The sequence below is a fragment of the Chrysochloris asiatica genome, unplaced genomic scaffold (assembly GCF_000296735.1).
Source record: "Chrysochloris asiatica unplaced genomic scaffold, ChrAsi1.0 scaffold00040, whole genome shotgun sequence".
Lineage (NCBI taxonomy): Eukaryota > Metazoa > Chordata > Mammalia > Afrosoricida > Chrysochloridae > Chrysochloris > Chrysochloris asiatica.
In genome coordinates, this window is record NW_006408558.1 from 12,304,378 (window position 1) to 12,322,394 (window position 18,017).

The 18,017-nt window shown below is 52.9% G+C and overlaps 1 protein-coding gene across 1 annotated transcript; it reads left to right on the plus strand.

Moving 5' to 3' along the window:
• The first annotated feature begins 1,370 nt into the window (after positions 1-1,370).
• Positions 1,371-14,047, plus strand: TNNT3 (troponin T type 3 (skeletal, fast)). The gene is made up of 13 exons (XM_006861026.1): positions 1,371-1,505; positions 1,619-1,712; positions 3,036-3,050; positions 4,410-4,445; positions 5,113-5,131; positions 7,973-8,018; positions 9,721-9,837; positions 9,954-10,031; positions 10,302-10,415; positions 10,511-10,620; positions 10,790-10,880; positions 12,640-12,680; positions 13,993-14,047. The coding sequence occupies exons 1-13, from the start codon at positions 1,371-1,373 to the stop codon at positions 14,045-14,047; spliced, it is 951 nt and encodes a 316-aa protein (XP_006861088.1).
• Positions 14,048-18,017: the final 3,970 nt, after the last annotated feature.

The following is an 18,017-nucleotide window of genomic DNA, read 5'->3' on the forward strand; positions in this document are numbered from 1 at the left end:
TGGGATTTAGTCCCTATTGTTCTCACTCACACTGTGGCGCTGTGGGCTAATGCATCAGACTGCAAGGTCATTTGAACTGCAAGGTCAGTGGTTCAAGCTCACCAGCTGCTCCTTGGAAACCCTATACAGGGTTGCGATGGGTCGGAATTGACTTGGTGGCTCTTCACACAACAACAACACTCTCATTCTGGTTAATATCAGGTGCCTTGATGTGCAAGACATTAAACTGTGTCCACATCTCTCTCTTGGTCAGTCTCTGTTGAGTCTGTCCCTCTCAGTATCCCCCTCTGTGCCCACTTCTTTTAGGAATAGACTCTGTATCTGTCTCATTTCTCTGCCTCAGAATCTCTATCTCTCTGTCTCTTTCTTCTCTCTGTGTGTGTATTTCTGTCTCTCTCAGTATGTGACTCTGTTTCTCTCTGTATCTCCTGTCTTCTGCCCCTCATCCTCACAACCTTCAAGCATGATCTGGGATCCCACCCTTGTCTTGTGCTGCCGGCAGCCTCGGGCGTGCCTGGGCAGACTTGGGGCTGTGAGCTGTGCAGTCTGGCTGTTTTCAGACTGCGTTCCCGAGCCCTGGCACCTGGCACCTGGCACTGACATGGCTCAATCCAAGAGCTTTCACGCCACTGCCAGAAGCCCGGTGATATGTTTTGAAAGTACTTTGAAAACACTTGGCTACCTTAACAACATGAACCAAAATACGTCTTTTATTTTCTTGCGAAAAGGTAAAAGAGACCTTTCTGGGTGGGAACTGCTGGTTTGGGGAAGAGTGTGGCAGGACAGATAGAGTCATGGAAAACGGGGACTTCCAGGGCCTCCCATGTGAAAATTCCAGGAAGCTGACCCTCTAGGGTCAGCCCAGGGACCTTCCTTGTGGACATTCTCCGAGGGGGAGAACGTGGCCAAGCAGTAGGATTGTTTTTCTGTTTGTATTTTCCTTTCTAAATTGATAGACTTTATTTATTTTGTTTCGAGCTGTTTTAGGAGTGCAGAAAACTTACACAGAGAACAGAGAGCTCCCCGTAGCCCTCCTGTTCTGCATTCCTGCTGGTCCTCTGTGTGATACATTTGTTACAACTGCTGGCCCAGTGCAGATATGTTGTTGCTAACTCTGCTCAGCCAATGGGTTTTGGTGGGTGCACATGGCATGGGTCCCAGGCCAGTCCAGTAACACAGGGACTTTATCCTCCTTCCTGACAACTGAGCAAGATGTCCCTCTTGCTCAAACACCTTGGTGGTCTCTCTGAGCCCTGGACACTGGGAAGCAAAACTGCAAAAGGTAGTCACCATGTGAGGAGAGGCAGCATGATCTCCCTAAGGAGCCTCTGCCTGCTCACTCTTGTCTTTAGCCAGGACAGGGCCCAGAAATGCAGGCTGACCCTCCTCACAGGGACCAGCCCTCACCTCACCAGCCCCGGGCATACACCTCTAATGACTCTCCTTATTCCCTCTCTCCCTTGTGCCTCCTGCTCCCGGCTCTCCAGAAGAGGCGCCAGAAGAAGGTAAGCTCACTGCCAGACCTCCCAACTTTTCTGCCCCAACCTACAACCCAAGTGTCCCCAACATGCCTGCCTGTGCCCCTACCCACTCTGACCCCTCAATCTCTACTTCTTAGAACCTGCCGTATGTACCTCCTTGTCTAACCCTCTCCTCTCTCTCCCCACCATTGTGCACGTGGCCCACGTCTCCTGAAGAAGTCCAAGAAGAAGGTATACAACATAAGACTTTCGATTGCTTGTGGGGCCTGGGGCCCAGCTGGCGCCTGAAGAGGGTGGAGGCATGGGTGGGCAGGCAGCAGGGCCTCACATGTGGTCCCAAAGTAACCCACTAACCACACCCACTGCTTGTCCAGGGAGGATGGGAACCCCAGGCTGAGCCAGCCACAGATTCCCATCGTCCCAATGATCCACAGAACCTGGTTGGTGGGGACTGGCGAGGACTGGGCTGAAATGGGCTGAGTTATCTTGGGGAGGAAATCTCTGAGCCGGGGAACTGGGGTCAGGTGGGGACTGTGACCAAGATTCCTGGGCATAGTCAGATTCTGTCCCTGACACCAGTTCAAGTAGATAATGGAGGGACCCTACTGGGTCAAAACCCCCTGTGTGCCCCATGAAAGGTCTGGGCAATAGTGAAAGAGAAAGCAAATGGGAGGGGGCACTGGGCTCCCAGTCGAGACCTTCATCGGTGCTCTGGCCCACCGCAGCCCCCTCAAGGGCTGTGGTCCCTTAGTCAGCCCCAAGCAGGGGTCCTTGTCACTCTAGACCACCCCTCCCAACCCAGGGCAGAGTACCTCTCCTTAGGGTCTGAGACTAGAAGGCAGCTGGGTCAGCATGGGTGGGTACAGCGCACTGTCAGTGAGTCCACAATGCAGGGTGAGAGATGGAAGGTGTCTAGGGTGTGCCCCAGGCCCCCCCTTTCCAATCTGTCTCCCTGGATGCAGGCCCTGGCCTGGGTCCAAGGACTCCCCAATGGGACCCTTTCCTTGACTCTGATAATGGCCAAGACAGGCATTGTCACTGTAAAAGCAGAAGCCAGCTCCAAACAGAACCCTGGAGCTTGTTTCTCCTATCGAGGCAGGACCAGCGGCATCCTTGGGGACATGGGGTGCCCGGGCTGGTACTGACCACTGACCATCTCTTGCTCACTTTTTGCATGTGTCCCACCCCCACCTCTCCGCTAACCCTCCAATGGTGGTGGGCTGCCCTCTAATCTGGACTTCCTTCTCCTTTGATCTCTGACCTTTGGTCTTCCCTCTTGTTCCATGGCCCTCCTTCCCCCATGAAGTTCATGAGCCAGGTATGTGACATGACTTCATCTCCATGTGGCATTTGTGCACATGTGTGGCCATGTGTGATGTATGCAGACAGAGGAACAAGAGGGCAATGTGGCCTGCTCACACCCTGGTTGGCTTAGACTCCTATGCCCTGCTGTGTGTTCCCTGTCAGACCCTCCCCACTCACCTCACACATTCTCACAACAGTTATTTCTCCCCCACTTTCTCTCCCATGTGCCCACCGATGCTGCTTCTGCAGAAGAGGTTCAAGAAGGTATGCATACATGGGGGGCTGTTTGAATGCCACGTCTGTTCCCTCCCTGTCTCTCCTCTTCCTCCCTCGCTTGCTCCCTCCGCTGACCACAGCAGTGACCACCCTGGCCTATGGCCTGAGGATGCAGTGGGGCCAAGCTGGCCCTGGAGGGAGAGCTGGCTTGTAGAAGACTGGCCGATGAGAGAGCTGTAGACTCCTTCTGCTCTCCGTGTCACCCAAGCAGAGGACTGAGGACCTGGGGGCACTTCCCAGGCCACCAGCAAGAAGGTGTACAGTGGCCAGTTTTAGAGACTGTTAGGCCCTGGAGAGGGGTGTTGTACTAGAGTCCACTGGGACCCTCTGGATCCACCAGGGTGGAGTGGGGATGAGCAGAGGAGGAGCAGCAGGGTAGGAAAGTCAGGAGGGTGGAGGGGCAAGTGGGGGGGAAGCAGAAAGTGGGCTGCGGCCCTAGGTGAGGGTGAGGACTAGGAACGGCCGGGGGCCATGCGTGCAAGTACCAGATCAGTCAGGTAGAATCCCACCCATCACTGGACCGGCGCCAGACACACCCAGCTCAAGGAGGGCTGGGTGGGCCTCCCCACTTCACCCCCACCCCCGCTGTGGGGCCATACCCCGAGGTAGAGGTAAGGACACTAAAGTTTCAGGGAGTTCATTTCAGGCCTTCATCCACATGCCATTTCCGGGGGTCCAGAACTGCAGGTCCTTTGTCCCCCTGCCTCGGCCTCTGCCCCAAGATGGTCACCTTGACTGAGCACAGCCAGTGAGGTGTGGGTGTGTGTGGCGGCTTCCTAAGCCCTCGCTGACCTCAGAGTTGGGGCCTGCAGCTCCCTGAGGAGGCCAAGGGTGTTCTCCGTTCAGCCTGGCTCTATGGGGTTCACACAGCCAGAGTCCAAGGGTTGAGGGCTAGGGTCTTAAGCCAGGTCCCTGACCCGAGGCAGGCCCAGACAGGTAGAGTCAGTAGTCACTATCCGGGTCCAGGCCAAGCTGAAAGCCTTAACAAGTCTTACAGAGCAGGAAGTTAAACTGGAGGCTCTACAGGGGGGCCTGCAGGCTCAGTCTCTGAATTTACTCCCAACCAGACTGACCTTGGGTCTGCACCCCCAGCCCAACTCAGGGGCTCCAACCCAGGGGGGTCTCAGTTTCCAAGAATAATCCTGCTAGGCCCAAGGGGACAGACTGCACCCAGGCCCCTGCCGCAGATGCTCCTGAATCTAGTCTCCATTGGGACCCAGCTCTCCATTCCCTCTGCTGCCCCCCACCCACCCCCAGCTCAGGCACTCGTGGGCCAGGGTCTGCGGGGGGGCGCTGGGTATTGCCTCTGCACGGCCTTTCTCTTGCATGTCCGCTTGCATCCCGAAGATGCCACTGAGGAGGAGCTGGGGGAGAATGAAGAAGGTAAGGGCTGCTTGTCCTGCCCACCGTTGTGCCCCCACCCTCAGCTCTGCTGTTTCTGCCCCTTGACAGTCCTTCCCAGGGATGAGCCTGACATAAGACGGAAAGGGCCCTCCGTCTCCCTCCTGCCTGCTGTCCACCTGCCTCCCGGTCCCTCTCGCTGCCTGCTCGTCTATCTGTGACCTTACTTCTGCCCCACACAGAGGGGGTGGTCTGTGAGGCTGGCTAGAGACGAGGACAGACCAGAGCTGAGCAGGGCACACTCCACACACCCTTGTTCCCATCCTTGTTCCCTCCTCAGCTCCTCCAAGTCCCTCTCTGGCAGACTGCCTTCCTCCTGCTCTCTCGACCATGTCTTCATTTCTTCCTGCCCCCAAGTCCCCTTCTTCCCTGCATGTCTTCCTCCGAGGATGCCACCTCCCACTTTTGATTGTCTCTTCTCCTTCATCTCCATTTCTTCTCTGCCACCCACCCCCTGTGTCCCCATTCCCATACCCTGAGCTCTCCTTGGACCCCACTGGGGACTTTCTCAAGTCTGGAGTGGAAACAAGACCCCCATGTTACTGGTGGGTTGGGTTGGGGATTGGAGGGCTCAGCCAAAGAGAGTCTCACCTGGTCTCATCTTGTCTCTCTCCCCATCTCCCCTTCCTGCCTCTGCTGCGGTGATCAGAGGAGAAGCCAAGACCCAAGTGAGTGGTCATGTGGGTTCAGGCTGGGGTGTGGGACCTGGAGTCCCTGCTTGGAGAAAGAGCCAAGTGTGCAGTATGGATGGAGGGAGGGAGCCCCAAAATACAGGAACCCCAATGCTCCCAGAGGAAGAACAAGCGTCCAGTTATATGGACACTCAACTAGAGGCCCAGCTCCACAGCAGAAGTCACCAGTCCTTTTGTGTCTCGCTTTGGAGCTGAAAAGTCTCGATCTCTGACAAGAGACTATGATTTGGGATGCCTGTACTCCAGGGTCAAACACCTCCTGGGGTCCTCACCCACAGGAGCAGGCAGAACCAGACTCCAGGGGTCTAGTCAGGGTGGGATCATCCAAAATGGTCAGGGATGGTCAGTGTGCAGCTGGGTGAGAAGGGAGTGGTAGGGGCTTCTCTTCCCTCAGGGAACACTGTGCCCAGCTGCACAGTGGGACCCTCCATGTGAAGGCAGACACAGAAGGGGCTGGAGGGAGTGGGAGGGGTCTCCTTGCTGAAGTTCACAATGTCCACGCCAAGTCCCTGTCCTGGGGCCGCTGGAACCTCTCTGAGGACCAGCTCTTCTTGAAGGCCTTTTGCCTCGTTACCCTGACTGCAAGATTTTGGGTTTGCCCAATTGTACTGAGCCCTCGACCCTTTCTTCATTCGTGTGTGCCAGTCCAAAGCACCCAACACAAGGTGCATCCCTTCATCCCTTCGAACATCCTTGTCTGCTTTTCGCTCTGTCTGCGTCCACACCCAACTTTCTTTCCCACTTAGCACTCCCGTGTCTCCTAGAACAACACAAAGACCCCAGGGTGACCACCTCCTGCCCACCCCTGCACTTTCTTTTCCAGCGATTTAAAATCAAAGTCGTACAGATCACAAGGTCTTTTCCAGCTCAAAAGCACGGTTTGTGTTTTCGCTATGAAAACAAAACACCTCATTAAAGGAAATTTGGAAAATACGTAAAAGTCTAATGAAAAGAAAAAAAAAAAAAAAAGCACCCCCTATTCTCCCACCCAGCCAGCCAGACTGTGGAAAAGGGTGGAAAGAAATAAAAAAGCTTTATTTCTTCCCACAAGTTTTCCATGCATAGGGCTTTGGAAAAAAAAAAAAAAAAGTTTTAAACCTCTGCTATTTTTTAAACATCGTTCTGTCTATACGACCTTGAATTCTGCCTTTCTACAATTTAGCACTATTCATAAGTATTTTTCCATGTTTTTACATCGGCTTCTTAAATATTTTGAATGGCCACATAGTATTCCATCCATCGAGCAAGCCATAATTTTCCTAACCATTCCTCTATTGTAGGATATGAAGGCTTGCTCCAATATTTTACTATCATAAATAACGCTGGGTGGGAAACACTTTCTGTCTATCGAGTTATTTCCCTAGGCCCAAATCCCAGAACTGGGATTACTGGGTCAAAGAGTATGATGTTCTGAGGCTTTTGACATCCTGTGCCAAATTGCTTTCCATGAAGGTGCTGCCAAGACCTTCGACGTAGTATGTGATGGGGTCTATACACCCTCAGCCTTCCAAGGGCATACAGCACCCAGCTTTCAGATCGCAGCCCTTGATGTAGGAGAAACGGCTGCTCAGGTTGCTTTCCTTTGCCTGCCTTTGATTACTAGCGAGGGAAAACCTCCGCCCATGTGGTTGGTAACTGGTTGTCTGTCTTCTTGGAGAATTGGTAGCTTGTACCTGTGTCCATTTATCTAACGGGTGGGCGGCGGCGGCTCCAGCACCTCGCTCTCTTTTCCTTAATCATCCGTTTGCATAAGGATATTAAGTCTTCTCCAGATTTGCTGAAAATATTTTTCTAGTCCCCACCCCCACCCCCTTTTTTTTTTTCACATGCATAACTTTTTCATTTATGTATAGTTATCTGGCTTTCTTCCCCCTTCTGGGACCTTCTGAGCTTAGAAAACATTTTCCAGCTCGAGAAGTTTGGTCAATAGACAGTGCCACTTTCTTCGACGACTGTCTTTGTGTTTTAACTCTTTAGTCCACCCAGAATGCACTGCAGTGAGAAGGGGCAGGGCTGGGGGGCTTGAGGGCCCTTCAAGTTGCTCTCTTCCCAGATCACTTTCTCTCTTTCCTTGGAGTTTCCAGAAAGAGAAGACAAGTGCCAGAGAAATGTAAGGGGTGACCCCCTGACCACATGGACCTACCACCTGCCCACTGCCCCCTGAGACTGGCATAGCTACCTCACCTCCAGCCCCAACTTGGCAGCCTTTGTTTACTTGCAAGCATTTATACATAATCCACCCAATCACTTTTCTATTATCACTACTCACCCATCCACCATATACCAATGTATCCATCTACCATCAACCAGCTCACCCACCCATCCAACCAGCCACCTATCCAGCTAGCCACCAGCCAGCCAGCCAGTCATTTTCCTCCCTGTGCATCCATCCACCTACCCATCCATCTATCCATGTATCCACCCACCAACCCACCAACTCACCCAACCATCCAACCATCTGCCAGCCAGCCAGCCATCTATCCACCCATCCTTCCTTCCTTCTACTCATCCACCCACTATTCATCTATCATCTACTTTGTTTATTGTGTAAGAACGAGTCCCATGTGTTAAACAACCCCAAGGGCTGAGACAGTGGCAAAACAGAAAAGGATGTGACGATATTAAAAGGTTCTCAAGGGGCTGAGCCACTCTCTAGACAGTGTGTTATATACATGTCCATGAAGCAGATGTCTGTGAAGCAAAGTGCTTGGTGAGACGGTGCCAAGACAACCTGGGCGCAGGTCAGGTGGGCCAGTCTGACCCTTGTGGGGTCTCACGCTACTTCTGCTCCTAAACCACACTTTCTCTCTTCTTCAGACTCACTGCTCCTAAGATCCCGGAAGGGGAGAAAGTAGATTTCGATGTAAGTTTGTGGAATTTGAGTCAGAAGGCTCTCCACTCTGTGCCCAGAGCCCCTCCAGACTAGGCCTGAGACGGTCACCCCTCTTCAAGGTTCCAGAGCTGGGATTTCTTGGTGCAGTGAATTCCACCTTTGTTCATTTCTGGGCTAGAGGAAACCCCTCCAAAAAAAACCCTCCATTCACACACTCATACAGACATCCAGCCAGCCACACATCCATCTAAGCACCCATCCATCCACTCATATGTTGTTGTCAAATGATGTTGTGTCCATTTTGACTTACTGCAACCATGTACAGGGTTTCCAAGGAGCAGCTGGTGGGTTTCAGTCACCAGGTTTTGGATTAACAGTCCAGTGCTTACCCTACAGCACCACACCAGGACTGTACTCCATTTATATATACATATATACTTAATCCACCCACCAACTCACCCACATCCATTCATCTATCTATTATCTACTATCCACCCATCCATCTCGCCATCCATCCACTCATCCATCCATCCCACATATCCATCCCTCTGACTATTTATGTCCATCCACTCACCCACCCTTCCACCCATCCATCCATCTTCCCATCCATCCACCCACCCATCCATCCATGCACCCATCATCCATCCATCCATCCATCCATCCATCCACCCATCCATCCATCCATCCACCCACCCATCCATCCATCCACCCATCCATCTATCCACCCATCCATCTATCCACCCATCTCTCCACCCATCCATCCATCTTCCCCTCCATCCACCCACCCATCCATCCATCCATCCACCCATCCATCCATCCATCCACCCACCCATCCATCCATCCACCCATCTCTCCACCCATCCATCCACCCACCCATCCATCCACCCATCCATCTCGCCATCCATCCACTCATCCATCCATCCCACATATCTATCCCTCTGTCTATTTATATCCATCCACTCACTCACCCTTCCACCCATCCATCCATCTTCCCATCCATCCACCCCATCCATCCATCCACCCATCCATCCATCCACCCATCCATCAATCCATCCACCCATCTCTCCATCCATCCATCCATCCATCCATCCATCCACCCATCCATCCACCCATCCATCCATCCACCCACCCATCCACCCATCTATCCATCCACCCATTATCCATCCATCCCCCCACCCACTGATCCATCCATCTACCCATCCATCCACTCACCCATTCATCCACCATACAACTATTCCTGCACATACCCATAACTCACCCATGCATCCGTCTACCCATCTACCTCCCCATGCATCCATCCATCCATCTATCCAAGTATCCTTCCTTCCTTCTACACACCCATCTACCTATCCACCCATCCACTCACTCACATAGCTGATTATCTGTCCAGCAAGTTAGCTCACTGGTCACACTCTTTTCTGCTGGGTCCACTCAAGACATTACTCACGATGGCAGCAGGGCCACATCAGAGCCATTTCATCCCAGGGGTATTGATCACTTCATAGCTGGACAGGACCTGCCGGGGCTTAGACTTTCACATTAAATGGGGACCATTCCCACCCTGTGACTCAGGAATTGGTCAGCTTTGGACCCTCAGGAGAGCAATATGTGGGTATGACCCCTTGTAGCTCTCGGCTTTCTGGTGACCTGGAGTCACGCCTTTTCAACTGGTGCAGACAGATCCAGGGTGTGAGAGGTAGCGTAGGGACTGATGGGCACCTCCTGCCCACAGGACATCCAGAAGAAGCGTCAGAACAAAGACCTCATGGAGCTCCAGGCTCTCATTGACAACCACTTCGAAGCCCGGAAGAAGGAGGAGGAGGAACTGATAGCTCTCAAAGAAAGAATTGTGAGTCTGGCCAGTTGTGGTCCCAGCTCAAGTCCCAAGATGACTGGAGGGGGTCCTGGGGGCTGCTCTTGGAGGGAGAAAAGGCTACGCTGGCTGACCTGCTCCTCCGGCCACAGGAGAAGCGCCGGGCAGAGAGAGCAGAGCAACAGCGGATCCGGGCCGAGAAAGAGCGGGAGCGTCAGAACAGACTGGCGGTAAGGCCCGGGGCTCCCCTCCCTCAACCAATGAGCCCCAGAAGCACAAAGTTCCTTCCTTCCTCCTCCTGGGTCTCACTCACAGACTCCCTGGTGAGGCTTCCTGGTGGCCTCGCCCTTAGAACTCCCTGCAAAATGGCAAACCTCAACCAATGAGGACCTGGAGCTTCCAAAAAGTTCCAAGTCTGGCAACGGGGCGCTGGAGTCTTTCCAGGAAACAATGCAGCCATGACCGCACATCTGAGGGTCTTGGGGATGGGGTCTTCCCAGGAGGAGAAAGCCAGGAGGGAGGAGGAGGATGCCAAGAGAAGAGCTGAGGACGATCTGAAAAAGAAGAAAGCATTGTCCTCCATGGGTGCCAACTACAGCAGCTACCTGGCCAAGGTGAGTGCCGTCCTCACAGTCAAGTGATGGCCTGGCCTCCACCCAAACCAGGCTCCTGACACCAGTCCCCTCTCCCTGGGCCTGTCCCCCCATAGGCTGACCAGAAGAGAGGCAAGAAACAGACCGCCCGGGAGATGAAGAAGAAGATCCTGGCTGAGAGGCGCAAGCCACTCAACATTGATCACCTCGGTGACGACAAACTCAGGTGAGGGGCACAGGCTTCCTGGGGAACAAGGCAGTGGGGTGGTGGCAGACTGGCCTCCACAAACATCCAGAACATTGCCCCTGGAACAGCTGGAAGAGAAGAGTGGGCAGATCTGGCCCTGCCTGTCCAGAGCATGACCGCCCAACTGTCCCCTTGTCCATCTCCCCAGGGACAAGGCCAAGGAACTCTGGGACACCCTGTACCAGCTTGAAACTGACAAGTATGAGTTTGGAGAGAAGCTGAAGCGTCAGAAATATGATGTGAGTGCAGGATTGCCAGCCCATGAGCCTTCAGATCTCCCACCAACAGGGGCAGCACCAGCCCCCTAACCTTCCACAGTGCCCCCCGAACCCCTGAGGCTGGGGCACATCCCATGGGTGCACAGGGGTAACTGGGTAACCATGGGGTGAGGGCCCACAGGGTCCCTTAGGCTGGAAGGGAGCCCGCTTGTCACTGAGCTCATCTCTGGAGGACATGCCGGCCCTTACACTGGGGTAAGCCCCCACCCCCTGTGTCTCTGCAAGGCCAGACTCCACCAGTCTGAGAAATCGGCTTTCCTGCGTCCGTGTGGACAGCTGGTGCCCTGGTTCCCTGTGTGGTGACCATCTCCTGTCTGACACACATACCTCCTCACACCCCCACCAGAACCCCCAAGGAACTGATTTGGGGTGGTGCTGCCTCTGCTGGTCTCACTGCAGGGGGAGGGGGACATGCCTCCACCCAGAGGTGAGCCTTGAGGCTCAGACCACAACACCTTAATGCTTGAAGCACATGGTTCGGTGGGGGTCCAGGTTCCCAAAGGTAGCCTACTTTGGTGGTCTAAGAAGTAGGGCGACAATGTGGAGGGCTGTTTCCTGCCCTCTGAGCCAGCATCAGCCAGAAGAGGAATCCGGGCGTGACTCCTAGAACTTTGAGCCCAAGAGCCTGCACATGGGGTGCGAACCTGGGAGTACATGCCTCCGATGTTCCCTTCAACTGCTTGAGCAGGGTGCAGAGACAGCATGGCACAGGGTAGTGGGCACACACTTGGGGGCTCTCTTTGGTGCTCTGTGTTCTTTGGCAAGCCACCTAGCCTCTTTGTGCCTCCGTTTCCTCTCTCTAGCAAAAGGAGGTCCTGGGATGAACCTTGTGGGGCAGCTGCACAGCTCCACACAGTCCAGGCTCAGGGGCAGGCTGAGAGAACAGGGCTGCCCCTCCTCGGGGTCCTCCACAGAGCCAAGTCCGGGGTTCCAGCTGCATTCACTCTAGCCTGCCCCACATTGCGGTCACACTACCCACCCACAGCCTGTGGGGGCCTCAGAACTGGGGAGCCTTGAGGTCACAGCCTAGGCAGTGGAGGTGAGGGAGGACCACCAGGCTCAGCCCCCAGCCAGCCCCATAACTCTCTGGTCTTTCCAGATCATGAATGTACGGGCCAGAGTGGAGATGCTGGCTAGGTTGTAAGTACTCGAGTGCCCTGTGTGTGGCACAGAGGGCTCGTGCATGGCACCATTCAGGTCTCACAGAACGCTGAGGCCTCTGCCACTCCTCCTGCCCCCTCCTCCTGCCGGCCCCCAAGTGGACTCTGGAGGAAGGGCGGCTGGACAGGCAAAGAGAGAACAAAAGTGTGTAGTTTTGTGCTGGGATCACCAGCCAGGACCCCGGGGTCTGCAGAAGGCAACCAGGTGGAGACAGAGGGTCTTGCAAGTCCCCAGCTCCCTGTGGCTACACTGGCCCGTATGCCACCACAGCTGCAGGTAAGCGGTCACTCAGAGCTGCTGCTGCGTACCCTGGTCCAGGTCCCCAGTACAGGCCACTGTGAGTAACAGGGAGGCAGGAGCTGAGGGCCGGAGGATGGTGTCCCTTCACAAGAGACACCAGGAAGCAGTAAGGGTACCTGTTGTCTGTGTGGGGGCACCATGGTCCTGTGACTTCGGCTGAGGAACGGTCAGTACGAGTATCGGCTGAGGGAACACTCCCAGTTCTCCTGCCCAGCTGCCCAGCTCAGCCTGGCACAGTAAGGTGTCGTGTTGTTTACAGATCACCACCCTCCGAAGCCGTATCGACCAGGCTCAGAAACAGTGAGTAGTGTGTTCCCTCGCTCTGTGCTGGCCAACAGACCCTGAGCCTAGGGCCAGTGGTGGCAGCCTGCACAGAGTGTAACCCAACTAGCCACAGGTCCAGGCAGCATGTCGGCGGGACCCACTGCCCTGCTCAGACCTAGCATGGAGACCAGGGGAGCAAAGGCCGGGGGTGCCTCACCCATCCAGAGACCCCAGACCCATGGTCTTCCGACAGCATTTCACTGCAGACGGGAACCCGGCAAAGGGTCCAGACCGAGGGCTCTAATTCAGTCCCTGGGGGAAGAGTTAGTAAATCTACGCACTCTCCCACCGCAGGCCTGGGGGCCCATGTAAAGCTATTAGGGAAGTTCCCATTGAGGCCCATCACAGACACCCAGAGCTTGTCACAGATTCGCCCAGCTGGCAAGGTGGAGTCGCAGGGTTTGGGGGGGATTTTCCACCATCTCCCCACTAGTCCTGGCTTCCTCACTGTTCCCGGGGCTGATGACAAGGAAGACAGCCCCCAACCCTGGTCTCTACGTTCAGGTCACAGGGCATGTAGAGGTTGCATGCACAGACTCGGTGGGTCTCCCCAGCTCCCCTCCTCCTGCAGAAGGGGCCTGACCACAGACAAGGTCACAAGTCAGGCCTTGTCCTCACATGCCAAAGGTCCTGTTGATTGGCAATGCCTGACCTCAGAAATCTGGGCCTGAAATGCTCTCAGCCCACAACCTACAACCCAGCTCCCTCATGGGGTACAGTGTATAAAGACCCCAGCAGGGGCAGGCTCCGAGGACCACAACCTCTCAGCCTTGAACTCCTGATCTTTAGGATTCAGCCCCAGCTGGTGGTCATGGGACCAAGGCCTCCCAGTCCCACCCCTGGTCCTTGGGGTGAGACCCCCATTTGGGTGGAGGATAATAGAATGTCATTCCATCTCTTTCTGCCACACAAGAAGACAAACTCTGCCTAAACAGATAATTGAGAAGACAGATGTGTGGGGGGCAGGGCCACCACGGCCACCCACACCCCAATCCCTCAGGCAGGAGACGGAGGGTGAGGGAGGGTGTCCTATGTTTGCACTAACCCCCGGTCCCCTTAACCACACTGACTCCTTGCGTCAAGCTGCCAGGCCCAGGTACCAGCCCAGGTACAGGTGAGTTGGTGCCACTGAGCTGATTGAAGTGTGTGCATGGGAAATGAGGGGACCGGGCCAGACCCTCGCCGTGCGGGCCCAAGCTGCCAGGGCCGAGGGTCTGGGGACCCAGGTGGGACTCGGTCTGGCCCCCACCACCTTGACACTCAAGGCCACTTTGCTTCCCATTTGCAGTAGCAAGAAGGCTGGTGCCACTGCCAAGGGCAAGGTCGGCGGCCGCTGGAAGTAAAGATGGAGAATCTGAATGGAGACCTGAGGCAGGGACCCGGACCCACTCGAGCTCCCCAGCGCTCACTTCAAAGTTCTTTTCGGGGCTCCACAACAGTTCTCCGCATTGGGGCCCCCGACCCATCACAGAGCTCCCCCCATGCCTCCGTCCCTGCTTCCCCCACCTCTTGGGGTCTGGGAATAAAGTGAGCAGACCCCCCTCCACCAGGTGTACGCTTGTGCTGGGGCAGTTCTCATCTTGGGGTTCAGAGCAGGAGGCACCCCTCTGTACCAGGGGCTTCCACGTCTATCCCCTTCCCACCAGGACATTCCCTTAGGTCTCCTTTCCAGCTGGGGCCTCCCTGGTTGCCTCGCTTGAGCTCTGAAAGAGTTTTGCTGATGGGGGAGGGACAGGGGTTCCCCTGTGCAGGGGGATGGGGCTCAAGGGTGAGGACGTGCAGGCAGAGTAGACCTCGACCACTAGAGGTTCCTCTCCAAGGACAACCCTGTGCACACAGAGATGGGAAGGGATGCAGGAAAGCACATTTTCCAGCAAGAAAGCAAACACAGCACACACAGGCCTTCTCTATCTGCTCTCAGAGGACACAGTGTGAGGCTGTGCGCATAAATCTGAAACTCCTGACAAAACAGGATGATGGAAAATATAAATCACAAACGCTGCAAATGACGAAGAGCCCAGAACAGCCATCACACAGGGGACGTGGAGTCTGGGCAGGCGCTGGGGCCTGGCTCTGACTGTCCACACCTCCCGGCGCCATTTGTCAGGGGCCACTGCAGCTTGCCAATGAAGTGCACCCCGCTTAGCACACACATACAAGAAAGTACATAAACCAGTGGCCAAGAGCACACACGTACACATACACACAGATAAGCCCACCCCACTTAGCACACACATACACACACACACACAAACCCACCCCAGATAGTACACACATACAAACCCACATAATAAACACATGTGCACGCCTGAACACTCATACCTGTATGTACAACCCAAACACCACCAGATACACAGATACATGTGTGCACACCTGAACGCACATACACACATGTATGTACACAACCAAACACACACATGTACATATGTATTGTACATTTGAACACTCACATGCATATGTAAACAAATGAATTTCCCCATGTGCACACAACGGGCGCACACCAAAACACACATGTGTGTATGTGTATGTATATATACGCACATGCACACACATATGCTTACACCTGAACACTGACACATGTACACATGTGCACAAATTAGAACATCTACACACATGCACAATCATGAGTACACACATCTGCACTCACTCATACAGCTGCACACATGCACTTACACAATTGTGTGCATGCCAAAATATCCCCTCCACAGGCACAGACACATGTATGCACACAGGGACACATGTTCCTATGCATGCATAGCATATAACATTCATGTGTACGTGCACATGTATATGTACATGTATTCATATACACTTGTGTGCACATCGCCACACCTAAACACATGCACACACATGCATTTTCACACCTTGGACATCCACACATGCATACATGTGTGTGTGGGCACCCAAACACCCCTACATATGCAAATACACATGTGTGTGTTCACTTAAACACCTACCATATACATGTATGCATGCCATGTGTATGGCATGCCACACACGTGCACTCATACCCAAACATCCACACATACACATACACCATTGTTCACATGGGAAGAAATATACATGCACATACACACATGTACATACCCAAACACCCACGTGCATATAGCTGAACACTACACGTGCATATACAGATGTGTGCCCAACCAAAGATCCAGATGATTGCATGTACATATATTTGTTGTTGTTGTTATGTGCTGTGGAGTTGGTCCGACTCATAGCGACCCTGTACAGGGTTTCCGAGGCTATAAATCTTTATGGGAGCAGAAACCCTCATCTTTCTCCCACAGAACAGCTGGTAGTTTCGAACTGTTGACCTTGAGGTTCACAGCCCGATTCATAACCACTGCACTACCAGAGCACCTATATGTGTGTGTGTGTGTGTGTATATATACACATGCACATGTATGTGCACACTAAAATACACATGCACATGTAAGTGTGCACTCAAACACACCTTTACACATGCAATGCATGCACACCTAAACTCCCACACATACACGTGTGCACACCTGAGCATACACACCACATGCACATACACACACATATATACTTGAATGCCACACACACACACACTGGAACACACACATACATACACTTGTGAGTTCACACTCTAACACATATGCACACACATACATGTATAACTGGTCACTACATACGCACACTGGAACATGTGCATGCATACATATGTGAGCATAAACTAACACACATGAACACACATGTATATCTGAATGCTACATATGCACACGGGAACGAGTACACATATACACATGTGAGCACATGTCCTAAAACACACATGCACACATATGTATACCTTAATACTACACAAGCACATGGAAACACACATATACACATGAGTGCACATGCCAACACACACACACGTATATCTGAACATAACACATGAACACTGGAACACGTACAAATATACACATGTGAGAGCAAACCCTAACACACTCATGCACACATGTATACCTGAACACTACACACACTGAAATAGTACATACATGTGCATGTGAGCTAACACACATGCTCACACACATTCATGTATACCTGAACATTACACAGGCACATTGGAACATGTACACACATACACATGTGAGCACAACCCTAAAACACACACACACGTATACATGAACACTAGACATGCACACTGAAATACATGCATATAAATGCATGTAAGTGCACACCTTAACACATGCACAAACACACACACATGTATACCTGAACAATACACATGCATACTGGAGCGTGTGTGCACGTGTGAGCACACACCTGAACACACACATGTATATATGAATGCTACACACGCACACTGAAACACACACACACACACACATACATCTATCTGCATGTGTGTGCACATCCTAACACACGTGCACACACATGTATACCTGAACAATACACACACTGGAACATGTACACACACACATGTGCGAGTACCCTGGCCCATAATGCACACACACGTACCTGAACACCACACATGACTGCTGGAACATGTACTCACATGTGCATGTGAGCACTCCTTGGCACACACATGTACATGTGTATGTACCTGCACACCACACAAGCTCACTGGAGCACATACATACGTGCACATGTTGAGTGCACACGCCAATGCACACATGCACACACACATACATGCTTGAACACTACACATGCACGCTGGAACATGTAAACATACATGTGAGTGTGTGGACCCTGGCACCTACATGCACACACATGTATACCTGAACACACATGGACACTAGAACATATACACACATGCACACACACATGCATATTTACCTGGACACTACACATGCACATACAGATGAGTGCTCACTCAAACACCCCACACGCTTATAAATATGCTCACATCAACACATATGCACACACATATGTATGTACACAAACGAACACGTATGCAATCATACATATACACACTCAAACACCCTACACATGCATGCTTGCATGTGTACACACCTGAACATGTATACATACATAAACATACAACACCCAGCCTATTTCCACAATCATAACCCCCCACATGTGTGCAAGGCCCAACAAACCCACACACATGTACTCACCTGTATGGACACCCCAATGCCCACATACACATTCACAAACCCCATCCACAACACACCATAACTCCCCATATCTGTGTGCATGCCCCAGTACACCTCCACACAACACACAACATAGACACCCATCCCCCCCAGTCATAGTTCTCCACTTGTGTGTATATACTCCATTCTACTCACACAATCATAATCCTACACATGTGTACAAATCCTAGCATATACTACACCCATACACACACACAAATGCTCCACA

Coding starts and splice junctions, on each gene's coding strand:
- TNNT3 (XM_006861026.1), top strand. CDS start 1,371: ATGCAGGCTGACCCTCCTCACAGGGACCAGCCCTCACCTCACCAGCCC. Junction 8,019..9,720: donor GGGAGAAAGTAGATTTCGAT/GTAAGTTTGTGG, acceptor TCCTGCCCACAG/GACATCCAGAAGAAGCGTCA. Junction 10,621..10,789: donor CTCGGTGACGACAAACTCAG/GTGAGGGGCACA, acceptor CCATCTCCCCAG/GGACAAGGCCAAGGAACTCT.